Raw genomic sequence first — 17777 nt, forward strand, 5'->3', positions numbered from 1 at the left:
CATTCTGTTTTGAATGTGTTCTTCACTGTTTTGAACACAGTATGTTAACATTGGAAAAATGTGTTGCAAATACATAGTGTTTTGCAGGTGGGGGAGTTTGAATGAGAGAAGTGTTATGGGTTTTGGAGAACGTGGTCATTGAATGCATTCTGTATGAAAGCAATGCACAAATCACAGAGTAAGAGTCGCAGTTTGGTCCACATGGACTTCTGCTTTGCTGACTGTATAAAGAGTTGTGACTCTGTGACTTCAGTATTGAACACTGCGACTTAGCGACCGTAAAAAACTGTATTGTAAATGTCTTGGGAGTCACAGTGCCCGTCATGGGAATGTATAGACTCAGACGTTTGTTGCTGATGTAAGTTCTTCTCTGTTTTCAGACCAGGAAAGACACACATCCTCTCCCACACACACTTTAATTACTAGTTATTGACCTCCATGTCCCTCTAAAGAAAGTAATTGATTATCATTATGGCCCCAAACTCAGTAAAAGTAATTTATTTTTACATTACAATTGATTGGGGAATCAAATCCAGTTAGAATCATTATACAAATTATATTATTATTATTATTCCTACTACGTAGTAGTATTGTTATTGGTGGTTTACTTCTTCTTCTTCTTTTCCTGGCTTTGGTCAAATAGCTCAAAAAGTCCCTGACCAAAAATGCTATGACTTTGCATGCCACAACTATGCCACATATTGCAGGGGATTTTGGCAAATTTTTTTGGGGGGGGGGGGCGCTACCCACACGTTTATCTGTGTTGCTCATTCCACGAATGCATGATCCTTACAAGACATAACGTTTCCAAACTTTTTTTTGAGGAGTATATATCTGGTCATGACTGAAATCAACGTGATAATGACGTCAGTCTGCTGCGTGGCACCACGTGATGTCTGATTAACACCTGCACGTGCGCTGCTGATTAACGGTGGACTGAACCATGCAATGAATAAATAGAGGGGGGTAAATAATAAGGCTTAATTTTGTCAAACATAAGAGAAACAAAACTCCAGTTTGTTTCTTTTGTGACTTTTTTTAATACATAGAATTAATAATAATATTATTATAAATATAATATATTTTAAAATATGATTCTCTTCGGCCCCTGTCAGTGATGGGCCCTTAGAATCGTCCTAATTTACCCACCCACCCTAGCGGCGCCCCTGCCTGCACGTGATGCCTGATTGACACCTGCACGCGCGTTGCTGATTGAAGACTCCATTTCCAGACTTCATTCTTCTGTATCTAACCTCTCTTTCTAAGGTAAATAATAATAATATTAACGATGATCTAATTTGTCTGAACGTAGACGATTCTAAATGAATAACCTGTATATTAATAGACAGCTTAGTAAGTATTCTACAAGCTGTAACTGTCGTACAATGTTGATAAAACAGATGCGTCATAGTAGCTAATTAGCTCGCTAGCTGAAGTCAATTGAAATGCTAGGCTAGGCTACTAGCTCAAGTGTGATAACAGCGACTTAGAAACCTAAATACATCTTTAGTCTTTAGTTGATGTTATTTACTCCTCTCTCGTGAATAATAATAGACTTCGCTAACTGCATTGTATCCATAGAAGACACTATTATTCGCCAGCAACATTAATAGATAACTTTCTTTTCCAACTTGAACTTGCTCCTTAAAATAAAAACTGGGCGTGAGTAGTTACTAGCTAGCAGCCTAAGAAACGTGGCTTTCATTTTGTCACTATAACATTTTCGAAATGTCGTTACTAGGTTTGTACTTATCTCGTGAGTTTAGAATGAGAAGGTTCTATCTCCGTTTAGAATGATGAGGTTCTATCTCCGTTTAGAATGATATGGTTCTATCTCCGTTTAGAATGATGAGGTTCTATCTCCGTTTAGAATGATATGGTTCTATCTCCGTTTAGAATGATGAGGTTCTATCTCCGTTTAGAATGATAAGGTTCTATCTCCGTTTAGAATGATAAGGTTCTATCTCCGTTTAGAATGATAAGGTTCTATCTCCGTTTAGAATGATAAGGTTCTATCTCCGTTTAGAATGATGAGGTTCTATCTCCGTTTAGAATGATGAGGTTCTATCTCCGTTTAGAATGAGAAGGTTCTATCTCCGTTTAGAATGATAAGGTTCTATCTCCGTTTAGAATGATGAGGTTCTATCTCCGTTTAGAATGAGAAGGTTCTATCTCCGTTTAGAATGATAAGGTTCTATCTCAGTTTAGAATGATAAGGTTCTATCTCCGTTTAGAATGATGAGGTTCTATCTCCGTTTAGAATGATAAGGTTCTATCTCCGTTTAGAATGAGAAGGTTCTATCTCAGTTTAGAATGATAAGGTTCTATCTCCGTTTAGAATGATGAGGTTCTATCTCCGTTTAGAATGATGAGGTTCTATCTCCGTTTAGAATGAGAAGGTTCTATCTCCGTTTAGAATGATAAGGTTCTATCTCAGTTTAGAATGATAAGGTTCTATCTCCGTTTAGAATGATGAGGTTCTATCTCCGTTTAGAATGAGAAGGTTCTATCTCCGTTTAGAATGAGAAGGTTCTATCTCCGTTTAGAATGAGAAGGTTCTATCCGCTTAGGGTCGTTCAGAGATATTGAGCGTCAACGTTTTTACATTCCATTATGTTTTGTGAGATGGAACCTTTGTATTTTATTAATTACTAACTCAAAAATGTCAACATTATAAAAATAACACCACACAGGCATTAATAATGATGACCCAAGACCAGCTACTGTGGGGCCTGAAGAAGGATGTTCGCTCCGTGCTCAACTCGTCCAAGTTAGGCCTGTCCCCGGACGACCTGAGACGGGACTACCTCTGCATCGTGGGCCATCCGCTGCCTCTGAGGTCCCTCGGCTTCCACAGCGTGATGGACATGATCAAGGAGATGCCTGACGTGGTGAAGATGGACTTTTTGGAAGACGGCAGCTTGGTGTTGAAAGGTAAGCCCAGTCTAGTAGTGGTGCGGCTGTGGCGCAGGAGGTAGAGTCGCCGTCTAATGATCACAAGGTTGGCAGATCGGCGGTTTGAGCCCCGGTTGGCCACATGTCGAAGTGTCCTTGGGCAAGACACTGAACCCCAAAATTGCTCCCAGTGAGCGGGCCGGCGCCTTGCATGGCAGCTTGCCGCCATTGGTGTGTGAATGTGTGTGTGAATGTGTGAATGAGAGGCTGTTGTAAAGCGTTTTGGAGCAGCAAAAAAGTTGCTATAAGTGCAGTCCATTTACCATTACCATTTTAGTACTATGACCTGCACAGAGTAAAATTACACACGTATGCACGAAAATACTACTTTATTCCAACCCAACTCTTTGCCTCGCTTTTTCTTCCCCTCCCTCCCTCCCTCCCATCCCTTGGTCCCTCTGCAGCGGTTATGGACGAAAGCACCCGACGCATAGGGGAGATGGTGGCCCGGCAGCGTGTCCCTAAGACCAACAAACCACACCGGGGCGGTATGGGCTTCTTCTCCCCGCACTACAGGAAACAACTGTTCCCCGCCAGCCCCCTCCCCCGGCGGGGCCACGCCCCCCCGGCCCTGCCCGCTCAGCTGCGCTCACAGCTGCGGCAGCTGCTCGCCCCGGGGCCCATGGGCCTGTCGGAGCTGCTGGACGGCTTCGCCCACCGCTTCGGCCACCCGCTGCGCGTCTTCAACCTCGGCTTCTACTCCGTCGCGGAGATGCTGGCAGCCGCGGCGGACCTGGTGGCGATCAAGCAGAGCCGGACGGGCTCCCTGCTGACCCTGAAGGTGGCGCCACCTGCGATGGGGCTGACGGCGTCGCAGGGTGGGGCGCTGATGGCATCGCGTGGAGGGACGGCGGTGAGGACGGGGCAGATAAAGCCACCTCGACCACAGCTGACCCCCTTGACAGCGGTAGACACAGGTGGGTTGGTACTACAGTGTAGACAGATCGTGACGTTAGAATTATGGTCAATTATGGTCCATTTTTGGTCAAAATTGAGTTTTTTACATAATCTGATCCATTAGGTGTTTATTAATGCCTGTGTGGTGTTATTTTTAAAATGTTGACATTTTTGAGTTAGTAATTCATAAAATACAAAAGTTCCATCTCACAAAACATAATGGAATGTAAAAACTTTGACGCTCATTATTATCTCTGAACTACCCTAAACGGAGATAGAACTGTATAATTCTAAACGTTTTCTTTTTAACATTTACTTTTTCTTTACATGTATGCGTTTGAGGCACCTGATGTGAAGGCTTTTTTCTGAGCAGGACTACATTTAGCACTTGTGTCCATGGGCATGCTATCATTCAGTATCCCTGTTTTATACCTTTAACTATACATGGCTATAAGTTGGACTCGCCTGGGAACACCACCACTAGTGTGCCCTTCAGTACGTTACTTAGCCCTAACTTTCTCCAGGGAGACTGTCCCTGTAAACTCTAATTAAGTGGTAAATGGTAACTGCTAAATGGTTCAGGCGGCATAGAGCAAATTACCCCTCGGACAGGAGGTTATGCCAGAGAGCTTTTTTGGATCCACACCCTAGAACGTTTACAACGCCTAGGCTTGAATGAGTATTTCTACATGTGTTGTGCTATGAATAAATTACTTTAGACACTATGTTCTATGCTATATGATGGCTACTGCCTGATGTCTGCATGTTTGTAGCATTTCTCTATTGTTTTTTGTTCTGTTAAGTATATATTGTAAATATTTCATGTACTTTTAGGTGTTTCCTGTCTCATGAACACATGTTTTTTGTAGTCCACTAAATCTAGGACTACAATTCCCATGATGCCTAGCCACTAGGTGAAATATTTGACACAGATGTTGTGCATTGGCTAATTAAGTGATGTTGTTTGAAGCCTTTATACCACTGCATTCAATTGAATGAATGAATGAATGGTCTTTATTGTCATTGATATAGTACAGGTACCAAACAACGAAATTTGGGAAATTGTCTGCTTTATGCTTTATGCCGAAATTTGGGAAATTGTCTGCTTTATGCCTGAAGAAGGTTTATGACTGAAAGTTTGTGCAATAAACTACGGTTTATTTGCACAGATTTGAGTGTGCGGACGGATGCTGTTTTTTTTGCACTTTATTGATACTCTTCAATTCCAGCACCTCAGCTAAGTCTGATCACGGATGAGCGGTGGTATTTTCATTATTATACAATTTAACTGCTAAATGGTTAAAATGTAAATGGGTGTAACTGTAAAATGTAAACAGTAGTGATCTGGTATTGGTTGTGACTAATGTAACATTTTGTCTGTCTTCAGCTCCTGTGGAAAAACCCTCTGGTACTCCAGTACAGAATCACATGGCCTCTGGTCCTGAGGACACTGTCCCTAACAGCTCAGGGGGACACCAGGACCATGGGGGACATGGAATTCACCAGGACATGGAATTGACACAACCTGAGCCACAGCTCATCCAACAGGGGCAGCTATTTGAAAAATGTGTCATAAAAGTGAGTCTGTTTCTCTTTTTACCTCATAGTAAATGTTCTGTATGTGAAACTGTAACATTCAGGGGTGCAAACTTGTCACCTTTCTGCTAAATTAGCGGTTTTTACCACAAAATAGTAAATCCATGTGAATCGACCATGTTGATAATTTTCTTCATTTTCAGGCAAAAAATAAATGTTGTCACCTTTTTAGGCCATCACCAGTTTGCACCCCTGAACATTACTTTAAATGCTTGTAGAGTTCACTCCTACTAGAAGTCATGTTTTTTTGTGAAGAACATTTAATGAGATATGATTATTGGTCTCGTTGCACTTCACATTTATATGAATGGGAACTCACCCAATCACCACTAGTGAATGTGTTGTGTTTGATTGGCCACGATGCAGCTGGAGGAGAAGCTCAGGCAGCGTATCCTGGAGAACGGCCATGCGGGCACCGTCAGTGAGGAGCTGAAGGCCAACCTTCGCCAGGTCAGTTTACATCTTCCCAAAGCGACTTACAATCAATACATTCGTTTAAGTAAATGAGTCAGGAGCCAGACTATTGAGTTGCCCCTTTATGGGTGGATACCGAAATCATTGAAAACTCCTAATGTTCTAGTCACACATGATGGTGACAGTGAAGATTCCTTCTTTCTAGGTTGTTGCTCAGAACAGTGAAGGGATATCAATACATGATCTTCATGCCGAATACAAGGTAATTATACTAGTTTCCTTTGTTACACATATTCCACTCTACTTTACGGAGCGGCTGTGGCACAGGAGGTAGAGTCGCCGCCTAATGATCACAAAGTTGGCAGATCGGCGGTTCGATCCCCGGCTGGCCACATTTCGAAGTGTCCTTGGGCAAGACACTGAACCCCAAAATTGCTCCCAGTGAGCGGGCGCCTTGCATGGTAGCTTGCCGCTATTGGGGTGTGAATGGGTGTGAACGTGTGAATGAGAGGCCGTTGTAAAGCGTTTTGGAGCAGCAAAAAAGGTGCTATATAAGTGCAGTCCATTTACCATTTACCATTTCCCCCTGGTCAACAGAGGATGTTTGGGGAGGAGCTCCCGGTGGCCCAGAGTGGCTTCCTGAGCGTGACGGAGATGGTTGGTGCGCTGAGCGACACGCTGTATCTGCGGCCTGTGGCAGGGGAAGAGGGCCCCCACTGGATGATCACCGACACCAAACACACCGGCCACTCGCAACCAGGTCAGCTCGATGGTTTCAATTTGTATTGTTACTTTGGATAAAAGCGTCTGCTAAATGGTTAAAATGTAAAAAATGCATCCTATCTATTCTATTCAGCTAATACCATTGCGTTCCCACATTATTGAGAGTTCACAGCCATTTGTCCCATTGGGGGAAGGGTCATTTGAAGAGGAGGGGCAGAACTGAGTACTGTATCTTATAGCTCATGGCATTCTATAAACGCAGCACCCTGATAATAATAATAACTTTAATTTATATAGCGCCTTTCAGAAACCCCAAGGACACTTTACAATTCAAGGGAATGATCAGACAGACAAAAACAGGACAAAACAAAACTGAAACAGTGACTAGGGGCCAAAGGCCTTGGAGAACAGAGAGTCCAGGGTGGGGGCATTGCGGATCACTATGGGGAGGGAGTTCCAGAGGGTAGGTGCAGCCACACTGAAGGCTCTGTCCCCAAAGGTCCGTAGGTTTGTTGATGTGATGTTTTTGGCCAGGGGCTGTAGAGCCCGACACCCCCGGCGATGCTGAGCAGGGTGACCGGCTGAACCCCTCCAGCCAGGGCTATTACTTCAGCTCTGGGGAGTCGCCCTGGGAGGGGCGCAGAGAGGAGGAGGACGGGGAGGACGGAGAGGCCGCCGCCGACAACGACTTGATGTCAGAGACAGACCTCCGCATCACCACCACCACCTTCCAACAGGTGAGAGAAGAGACCCGTCTGACTCGGGTCTGAGAAGACAGGTCGTGACGTTAGAATTATAAGGTTTTATAACCAAAATTGAGTTTTTTACATAATCTGATCCATTGGGTGTTTATTAATGCCTGTGTTGACATGAAATGTTGACATTTTTTAGTTCGTAATTAATAGGGGTGTAACGGATCACCTAACTCACGGATCGGATCGTGTCACGGTTTTTGAGTCACGGATCGGATCATTTTTCGGATCAACACAAAACATAAAAATAAAAATAAAAAGCTTTTTCCTCGAATTCTGTAAAAACACCACTTTTACTGTGTAAAACCCAACAACATTCAAGATGTCAAAACTGGTATATATATATATATATATATATGTGTGTGTGTGTATATATATACATATACATAACATATTCTACACTCAAACATTAGGCTACATATTAAACAGAAACACACATTCAACTTAAATGATGCAGTAGGAGAGAGGGAGGAGGCACCTGGTTGCAGCAGTGAATCACTGGGCTCTTTAAAGCAGACAAATAAACATGTTTTATGCCACTTTTAACTAAATAATAAAGTGAAACCTTACTTTAAACATGGTATGAAAAAATTGGCTACATTATCAGAAGTTGTCAAGCTGACCTTTTCGTGCCTCCCATCAACACACCAGGGTGATGTCACGGCAAATGTGTGGCCATGCTCGTACGACTTTCTCGTTGCACAACGCTTAAACACCGTAACTTTTTTAGCGACCACACTTCCAATAACACTGTCCCTCATTGTTATAATTGATAGCAAAGCCAAAGTGCTCCCATACATGGGATTTAAATGACGAGGGAGGCATTTCGAGTTCTTCTCTGTCGCCAACATTAGCAGGACTCGCCATGAACACTTGGGCTGCGTTCGTAAATTTGCTCTGAGAGCGCCGGAGAGCACACTGGGTCCGACGTCATAAAGGGACCAAGTAATTTGATTGGACAAGAGGCGTTCCATGAATGCTGATCAGATTCCAGAGCGAATTTACGAACGCAGCCTTGTTGTTCTAGATTTTTTTTTGCATTATCAACCTATCATTGCGCTTTAGAGTAAAACAAAGCACGCAACTGTCGCGTCTATCTTTTCATGGCAACTCTACATTGTGATTTACAAGGGATATTAACTAATATTAAGTAATATTATTACTTGGTTACATTTTGCAATTGATCCGCGGTACACATGCGTGCCGAACCGTGGGGGGCGATCCGTACGGATCTCGGATTATCCGTGATCCGTTACACCCCTAGTAATTAATAAAATACAAAGGTTCCATCTCACAAAACATAATGGAATGTAAAAACTTTGACGCTCAATATCTCGGAACCACCCTAAACGGAGATAGAACCTTATCGTTCTAAACTCACGATCTGACTCTGGTCTAAGAAGAGTAACTGGTCCTACTTGCCCTTTTGTTCAAGGTCAGTCCGTAGCTTCTGTTTCCCCTGGGGGCAGCTGGACCAAATACATACTAGACAATTGAGGCTGAAACCGAAACGCATTTCACAAGAATAGATGTTGTTTGATTTCTGTACATCTTTGATCACCTCCTGTACATCTTCTTTGGTGATTGTAAATGTTCAAGGACAACCCATTCAATCCACAAAGTGTCTTTGTGGTGACAATAAAAATGTGTGTGTGTGTACGTGTGCGTGTGTGTGTGTGTCTACACGCACATTCATGTGTGTGTGTGTGTTTGTGGACACTCATGGCTGTGTGTTTCTCCCTCCTCTAGATGGTGGCCAAGTTCCCTCCCCTGCAGGTACGGTGTATGGCAGGTATGGTTCCTCTGGACGCCCTGCGGGGCCAGGGTCTGAGGGCGCCCACGCCCAGGGACCCTAGGGAGGTGATAGCCGTGCTGGTGGAGCACGTGGAGTCACCCAGTAACTTCTACATCCGCTTCCACGAGACCCGGGAGGCCCGCGCCCTGGAGAGCATGATGGTGGAGATGAGGTGAGGAGACTGTGCCGCTTAGACCGGGGAGGAAACATGACTGAATCAGAATTAGAAGACTTTATTGCCATGACATGTGAACATGTTAGGAATTTGGTTTGGGACAGTGGAGCGCAGTTTACAACAGGACAGGTGCAAGACAGGACAAGACAGTGCAAACCAACATCATTCAGGGGTGCAAACTTGTCACCTTTCTGCTAAATTAGCCATTTTTATCTCAAAATAGGTCATCCATGTGAATTGTGTAGATCTGCAAAAAAATGTTTTGGGTGTGGTGGGGGGGGTCTAAGTCTCATCCATGTCACATGATGCACAAGCTAGCTAATCTCCCTGTCTGCTAAACTCTGCTGCAGTTGAAATAACGTTTTGCTTCAGGGAGCTAGGTACAGTTCCAGACAGCATAGAGAACACAGTCACAGTAAACTGTTTTCGAAGTAATTCTGCAGGTGTTGAGGTCAGGGCTGCCGCTACTTACACATGCATCATTGTTAGACCACCATTAGTGCTAGCGGTATCTATTTAACACCATTAGTGCTAGCGCTATTCAAAGGTTAGCCACCCAAAAAATGTTTCACCTTTTTGGGCCATCACCAGTTTGCACCCCTGATCATAGTGCAAGGGGGGGGGGGGGACACCAGCAGCAGCATTTAGGAGCCGGATGGCCGTGGGGAAAAAGCTGTGTGCGTGTCGGGCCTTCACAGTCTTTAGTGACCTCCTGCCTGAGGGGAGCGGGGCGAAGAGGCTGTGGCCTGGGTGTGCGGGGTCAGCCATGATCTCCCTGGCCCTCCCCAAAGCCCTACTTTTTGACTCTACTTTAATTTCCCATTGGGAATGGGAAATGAATATAGAGTCAATGGTTGCCTTCATTGTAGTCATGCTGCAGATTATCAGATCTCACAATACCTTGAGTCTTAACATCTCAGGCAACCACATGTACAGTAGCAGCAAGCACAATGCTGATCTGTGCAGCCCCTAGGTGACCTGGAACGTAACCATATGTGTGGTGGCCTGGGAAAACCCTTCACATGGTGGCATTTTGACATTTTCATTTTTTAATATTTCCATAAATTAGAAGTTCTCAGCTATTCATAACTGGTTGAATGACTGAGATAGCCCTTTATTTTAAAAAGTTATGAGCATTTTAATGTATCATGTCAAAAAAAGTGAAAGGTGAGAAATGCTGCCCCCATGCTGCCCCCGACCCCTTTCTCCTCCGGGTCGGGGGAGGAGCCTATGCAGATCGGCCGGTCTCGTTTGTCTGCTTGTGATGCGGTGTTAGTCTGCTCGCCTCGTCGGTATGCGAGGGACAGATCCATTTGTGTGTCTTCTAGTTAAGATTTTATTACTTTATGCTTATTGTGAGCATCAGTAAACTGGCAATAACACAGGTGGAAGTATCGTCTCTCCTTTCGCTCATGTGTGCGTGCGTTGCTTAACTGAGAATGAGACACGTTCAACGTGACGTTGTTTCGCTAGCAAACTACCCACCACAAAAACCTAAAAATAAGTACTTTCTCTTTTGTTTTCTTAAAATGTTTATTCACCATAATAGTTCAAAGTACTAGAATACCACATAATATCAAAATCGCCGAAATAGGACATTTCCATTTATTTTTGCTCTTTGCCACAAACGAACGCCAGCGACATCCGACGGGTTTTCCCAGGCCACCACACATATGATCAGGTCAGATTCCTGTATCTGGAGTGGTAACATAGAACCATGAATAGAATAAAAAAGAAAGAAAAAATGATTCTAGCATTGCGACTGCCAATGGCTCCTGGTCCTAGCATAGATTATGTTTTCTTACCATGACTGATGGATATATGATTCACTTACTTAGACAAATCTATTTGTTGTCAGTTCGCTTTGGTTAAAGACGTCTGCTGCTAAATGCCCAAAATGTAATGTAACGAGTTGCAAGATGATGTCAGAGTTTGTGGGAAACGCCTCTTCCTCCTAGGAGTTGCTACACCTATCTCGAGGTGTCGGAGTGGTACTCCCTTCCCTCACGTTTCGTGCGTCAGGGCCAGGTGTGCTGCGTGGCTCCCAGAGACGAGTGGTTCTACCGGGTCGTCATCCACCGCGTCCTCAGCCAGACCCAGGTGGAGGTGTACTACGTGGACTTCGGGGACCTCACCACTGTGGACAGGACCAGCCTCAAGTTCCTCAAGTAGGCTTCTTCTGGTCCAGTTCAGACAGAGAGCAATGAAAGTCAATGGGCAGGTTTCACTAGACCAGTGTTAATATTGGCAGGATTTTTAGTCACTTTTAGTCATTGGTGTTTAGATGAAGAAGTCACCTCCATGTTTCTTAGTTCCAGTCCAGTTCCAGTTGATAAAAACATTCCAGTGCAGTCTCAGTCAAAGTTTTCGTCGCTGACTACGGCTAGACTAAAATGTTTTGGGGTTTTTGTGGGAGACCGCTTCTTGCCACATATTGTAGTGTAAAATCAATGTCCTGTAAATGTGACAGTCATTTTAACGACAAGTGTTAGGCCTCCTTGTCTGTTTTGCTGTTGTCCCCCTACATCTCTCTGCTTTCTCACCCCAAGGTCTTGTTACTCTGAGCTCCCGGCCCAAGCGGTCCCCTCATCACTCAGTGGAATCAAGCCTATGGGTGTAAGGCTCCACACACATCTCATATCACTGTTATTGACCACCAATCTCCCCAAGCTTTTAACATTGTATTGCTCCCATAGAGTCCCATTGACTTCCAGATAGCACTCTTATCTCCCATTCCATATTAAAAGCCTGTGTTTTGGTGTTCCAGGGCAGTTGGAGTTTGAACGCTACCAGCTCCTTCCGGAAGCTGTGCTGTGAGCGCCTCCTGTGGGCAGCTCTGCACAGCTACCACGCAGACTTCCTGCAGGTCTTCCTGTGTGAGACAGACACGGAGGAGGACGTGTACATTCACAGTGTCCTGCAGAGCCAGGGCCACGGGCTCTCCTGTCCCTCTGCAGTCAACTCAGAGGTCAGTAATGTACACACACACACACAAAATTGCTCCCACTGAGCGGGCCAGTGCCTTGCATGGCAGCTTGCCGCCATTGGTGTGTGAATGTGTGTGTGAATGAGAGGCCGTTGTAAAGTGCTTTGGAGCAGCAAAAAAGGCGCTATATAAGTGCAGTCCATTTACCATTTACACACACACACACACACACACACACATACACTTGCTTATACATGTACTGTATATATCCCATTCAACAACAATGATCCATTGCATCCATCCATTTGTTGTGTCAAACGTATTTCTTCTTTCAGCTGTGTGACCAGTTCAACCCTGTGACCCTGTATCTGGGCGAGGGTGTGTTTGTTGAAGGGATGGAAGTAGACATGGACGTATTGGGCCAAACCCCAGAGCCCTGCACCCAAACCCCTGCCACACCCCAGGTGAGGAGCTCCCCTTTCCCAATTCTAACAGTACACACACACACACACACACATCACACTCTCATTGTAGCAGACTAATGATCGTGGAGTGAAGATATTATCAAAGCGCACGCGCCTGTCGATCACCCATCCGCTTTTTTTCTGTTTTGAATATCTTCACTCACGATCATGTAGTCTAGTCTGGCGCCTGCGCCGTCTGTTGTTCTTCCTGTACACAGGTAAAAATATCCAGGATCCAGCAGCGTCGTCGGGCTCGCGCAAACAAACCCGGCGAATGTTTTACTTGCTCCGGACAAGTAAAAAAGCGTTACTGTCGAACCCTGATGTGTTTTAGGCTGCAGACCCTGCTGTTGGGAGCAATGAAAAAGAAGTGAAGCAGCTGCCTGACCTCCCAGAGCTGGAGTTCATCGGGGTGACACAGGCCAACTACAAGGCCCAGGTATGACCTCTGACCCTGTATCACGCCCTCGGATTGAACAAGAGTTAGATTGTGTACAATAGATAAAGCATGTCTATTATAAGTAAGTCAACCATCCATGCCATATCATCGCCATGTCCTTGGTCCAATTCCGGCCATCGACAGCTGCAAGTCATCCCCCCCCTCTCTCTCACCCATACTTCCTGTCAATCTCTACTGTCTCTATCCTAATAAAGCAGAAATGCCCTAAAAACATATTATTTTTTTATTTTTTTACTTGTGTGTTTGTTGTGTCAGGCTGAGGAGATGGTTGTCTGTCCACACACTGACAGCACTCAGACAGCCTTTGATGCCTTGGCCACCGTGATGGATCTGTGAGTTATTACTTTTATTACTTTTATGCAGCATGTCTGTTTGTTTATGATGATGTCAAGATTATTATTATTATGGTACTTCCACATTTGTTGACATGTATGGTTTCAAGACTGTGTGTGTGAGCGTGTATTTCTGTGTGTGTGTCAGTGGGGTTGAGGTCCATGCCCAGAGTTCAGAGGTCGGTGCCCAGAGTTCAGAGGTCAGGGCCCTGAAAGCGGAGGAGGCCCTCCAGGCAGCGCTGGAGAAGATCCAGAACCTGGAGAGACGGCTAGCTGAGACGGCCCAGTCTGGAGCCCAGAGGTTGGCTACCTCAACCACAGACCAACACCTTAACATACCGCTGTCATAGACCAACACCTTAACACACTACTGTCACAGACCAACACCTTAACACACTACTGTCATAGACCAACACCTTAACACACTACTGTCATAGACCAACACCTTAACACACTACTGTCATAGACCAACACCTTAACACACTACTGTCATAGACCAACACCTTAACACACTACTGTCACAGACCAACACCATAACACACTACTGTCATAGACCAACACCATAACACACTACTGTCACAGACCAACACCATAACACACTACTGTCATAGACCAACACCTTAACACACTACTGTCATAGACCAACACCTTAACACACTACTGTCACAGACCAACACCTTAACACACTACTGCCACAGACCAACACCTTAACACACTACTGTCATAGACCAACACCTTAACACACTACTGTCATAGACCAACACCTTAACACACTACTGTCATAGACCAACACCTTAACACACTACTGTCATAGACCAACACCTTAACACACTACTGTCATAGACCAACACCTTAACACACTACTGTCATAGACCAACACCTTAACACACTACTGTCACAGACTAACACCTTAACACACTACTGTCACAGACCAACACCGTAACACACTACTGTCATAGACCAACACCTTAACACACTACTGTCATAGACCAACACCTTAACACACTACTGTCATAGACCAACACCACAACACACTACTGCCACAGACCAACACCCTAACACACTACTGTCATAGACAAATCAATAACACACGTCAATTATTATGTACATACTAACACACATACATCACCTTCATAACACATAACAGTGATATTGCAGGTAGAAAAACACAATACATCTTTCTGTGAAGATAATTTCCCCCCACCAGAGCAGGCTGTTTTGTATAGGCCTGAATCCTAATTTCAAATATACGCTTAATTCAACTCTTTGTGCCAACCTCCCATTGGCATAAACATCTCAACTTAATGGCCTTGAAGCCTATGACTGATCTACTGTAACTCACAGTAACAAGGCCTAGGAGAGAAGACATCTAGAGTACTCTACTCTGTGGTTTTACTCCACTCTCCTTCTCCTCTTATAATACAGGGTTCGACAGTAACACTTTTTTACTTGCCCGGAGCAAGTAACAAATTCGCCGGGTTTGTTTGCGTGAGCCCGACGAAGCTGCTAGATCCCGGATATGTTTACCTGTGTGCAGGAAGAACAACAGACGGCGCAGGCGCGAGACTAGACTAGATGATCGTGGAGTGAAGATATTATCAAAGCGTACGCGCCTGTCGATCACCCGTACGCTTTGATAATATCTTCACTCAGGATCATCTAGTCTGGTCTGGCGCCTGCGCCGTCTGTTCTTCCTGCACACAGGTAAAAATATCCAGGATCTAGCAGCAACGTCTGGGCTCGCGCAAACAAACCCGGCGAATGTTTTACAAGTAAAAAAGCGTTACTGTCGAACCCTGTAATGCAATCAGTGACTGTTTGAATTTGGTGCACTCATACGCGTATATTTGTATTACAGTGAGCAAGAAATCTGTCGTGGCAGGCCCAAAGAAGGTAGCCACACCTGAGCCCAAAGTAGTGAGTCAGAAGCCTGAGTCGAGTCCCAAACCCTCCAAGCCCAAGAAACTACAATATTTGAAAGTATTGTATTGTGTATTAAAAATGTATGTTCTAAGGTTCTATCTCTGTTTAGAATTCTAAGGTTCTATCTCCGTTTAGAATTATAAGGTTCTATCTCCGTTTAGAATTATAAGGTTCTATCTCCGTTTAGAATGATGAGGTTCTATCTCCGTTTAGAATTATAAGGTTCTATCTCCGTTTAAAATTATAAGGTTCTATCTCCGTTTAGAATGATAAGGTTCTATCTCCGTTTAGGGTAGTTCAGAGATATTGAGCGTCAAAGTTTTTACATTCCATTATTACATTCAATTGTCACCGTCTTTGAGCCTCGGAAAAGCCCTATATCAATTTAATGAATTATTATTATTATTATTATTATGTTTTGTGAGATGGAACCTTTGTATTTGATTAATTACTAACTCAAAAATGTAAACATTTTAAAAACAACACCACGAAGGCATTAATAAACACCTAATGGATCAGATTATGTAAAAAACAAAATTGACAAAAATGGAGATAGAACCTTATAATTCTAACGTCACGAAATGCAGTGGTCTTTGACAAGGTCTCAAGAATGTGGTGACACCTGGTGTTCTGGTCACAGGCATGTCGGCATGTGTTCTAATCCGGCCCATGCCCTGTTGACATGCCCTCTCTCCATTCTTCTCCTTACTTTCTGCCCCACTCAGAATCTTTTTTTTTGTATGTGTTAATTGTAAAGTAACAATTATGTGTTAATTGTTACTAATAAAAGTTCTAATAAAAGTTCACCGTATTATTAAAGCCTCATTTGCCTCAATTAAATTACTTGGAGTCAGATTATTGATATCAAGTTATGCTTTGCTATAAACAACATACAGCCACATTGCTAAACCATTCCATTGTAACCGCTAAGCTTTTACACCCTACATTAGGACCAACACAGCTAATGTGCTGATGTCCCATGAAGGGCATGCCAATTGTAATGCTGGATACAATGTTGTCTACATAGCTGTTTATCTTATTCAAATACCGGCTCAATCATTTGATTTACTGGGAAACGGATGGACGGATTGATGGCAGCTGCTGGATTGAAAAATCAGGTGTAGTGCTGAGGCACAAATGTGTACATTTCAAGCCTGCAAACTGCGACACTTTAAATGAATGTGCAATAACACTATGTGCAATATGACAACCCTAGGGTACATAAGGTTGCAGAGAAATAGGAAATGTTAGAATAGGTATAGCATAGAGTACAGCACAGTGTTTTATCTGTACAGTATAGTATAGTGGATAGTGTACATAGCCTTTATTTATGTAACACAGATGGATGGAGTAGTGGATGGTTGGTGGATGGCCACCATGTCCCAACAAGGCTGCGACGTCAGCAAGGAGGTGGCGGAGTCATGTTTTGGGCCGGAATCATGGGGAGAGAGCTGGTAGGCCCTTTTAAGGTCCCTGAAGGTGTGAAAATGACCTCGGCAAAGTATGTAGAGTTTCTGACTGACCACTTTCTTCCGTGGTACAAAAAGTAGAACCGTGCCTTCCGTAGCAAAATCATCTTCATGCATGACAATGCAGGATGTCATGCTGCAAAGAATACCTCTGTGTCATTGGCTGCTATAGGCATAAAAGGAGAGAAACTCATGGTGTGGCCCCCATCTTCCCCTGACCTCAACCCTATTGAGAACCTTTGGAGCATCCTCAAGCAAAATATATATGAGGGTGGGAGGCAGTTCACATCAAAACAGCAGCTCTGGGAGGCTATTCTGGCATCCTGCAAAGAAATTCAAGCAGAAACTGTCCAAAAACTCACAAGTTCAATGGATGCAAGAATTGTGAAGGTGATATCAAAGAAGGGGTCCTATGTTAACATGTAACTTGACCTGTTAAGATGTTTTTGTTTGAAATAGCTTTTGATTTCAGTAAATATGACCTCCTAATATGACCTCCTAACCCTAAATTCATCAAATTACCATTTGTAGTTCTTTACAACCTATAAAATGTTTTGAAACTCTGTTGTGCATAATAATTTGGAACAGTGGATTTTGAGTTTTTTATTTAAAAAAAAAATACTGTTATCATTGGGAGGTTTGTTCAATAAAATTTGAATTATACTCTAACGGTTGATGACTTGAAAATTATACTGATTGTCATTTGCATCGACTATTTAGGAAAATCTGAGAAAAATATCATTTGCATAATAATTTGGAACGGGCTGTATATATGGGTATAGTACACTTACACACAGGACAAAGTGGCCTGGAACCCACAGTGGAAGGATAAGGGCATCCTTCTGATCAGCATGTTCCTGTTCAAAACCATGTACTGCATTTATCATTTTTATCCA

The 17777-nt window shown here is 43.7% G+C and overlaps 1 protein-coding gene across 1 annotated transcript in view; it reads left to right on the forward strand.

The window, feature by feature from the left end:
• Positions 1-2705: 2705 nt before the first annotated feature.
• LOC308163780 (tudor domain-containing protein 5-like) overlaps positions 2706-17777 on the forward strand; it is a gene marked incomplete at both ends in the record, with an annotated part of 77905 nt that continues 62833 nt past the window's right edge. The window contains 15 exons of the mRNA XM_080537968.1: positions 2706-2934; positions 3360-3872; positions 5240-5430; positions 5815-5898; positions 6068-6124; positions 6460-6622; positions 7120-7322; positions 9087-9304; positions 11266-11475; positions 11857-11923; positions 12075-12275; positions 12569-12697; positions 13032-13136; positions 13413-13489; positions 13638-13790. Of these exons, the coding sequence (XP_080394094.1) occupies positions 2706-2934; positions 3360-3872; positions 5240-5430; positions 5815-5898; positions 6068-6124; positions 6460-6622; positions 7120-7322; positions 9087-9304; positions 11266-11475; positions 11857-11923; positions 12075-12275; positions 12569-12697; positions 13032-13136; positions 13413-13489; positions 13638-13790 (2600 nt within the window). The remainder of the gene's footprint in view (positions 2935-3359; positions 3873-5239; positions 5431-5814; positions 5899-6067; positions 6125-6459; positions 6623-7119; positions 7323-9086; positions 9305-11265; positions 11476-11856; positions 11924-12074; positions 12276-12568; positions 12698-13031; positions 13137-13412; positions 13490-13637; positions 13791-17777) is intronic.

The sequence above is a fragment of the Nansenia antarctica genome (genome assembly GCF_963989245.1).
Source record: "Nansenia antarctica genome assembly, chromosome: 8".
In the NCBI taxonomy this organism is placed as follows: Eukaryota; Metazoa; Chordata; class Actinopteri; order Argentiniformes; family Microstomatidae; genus Nansenia; species Nansenia antarctica.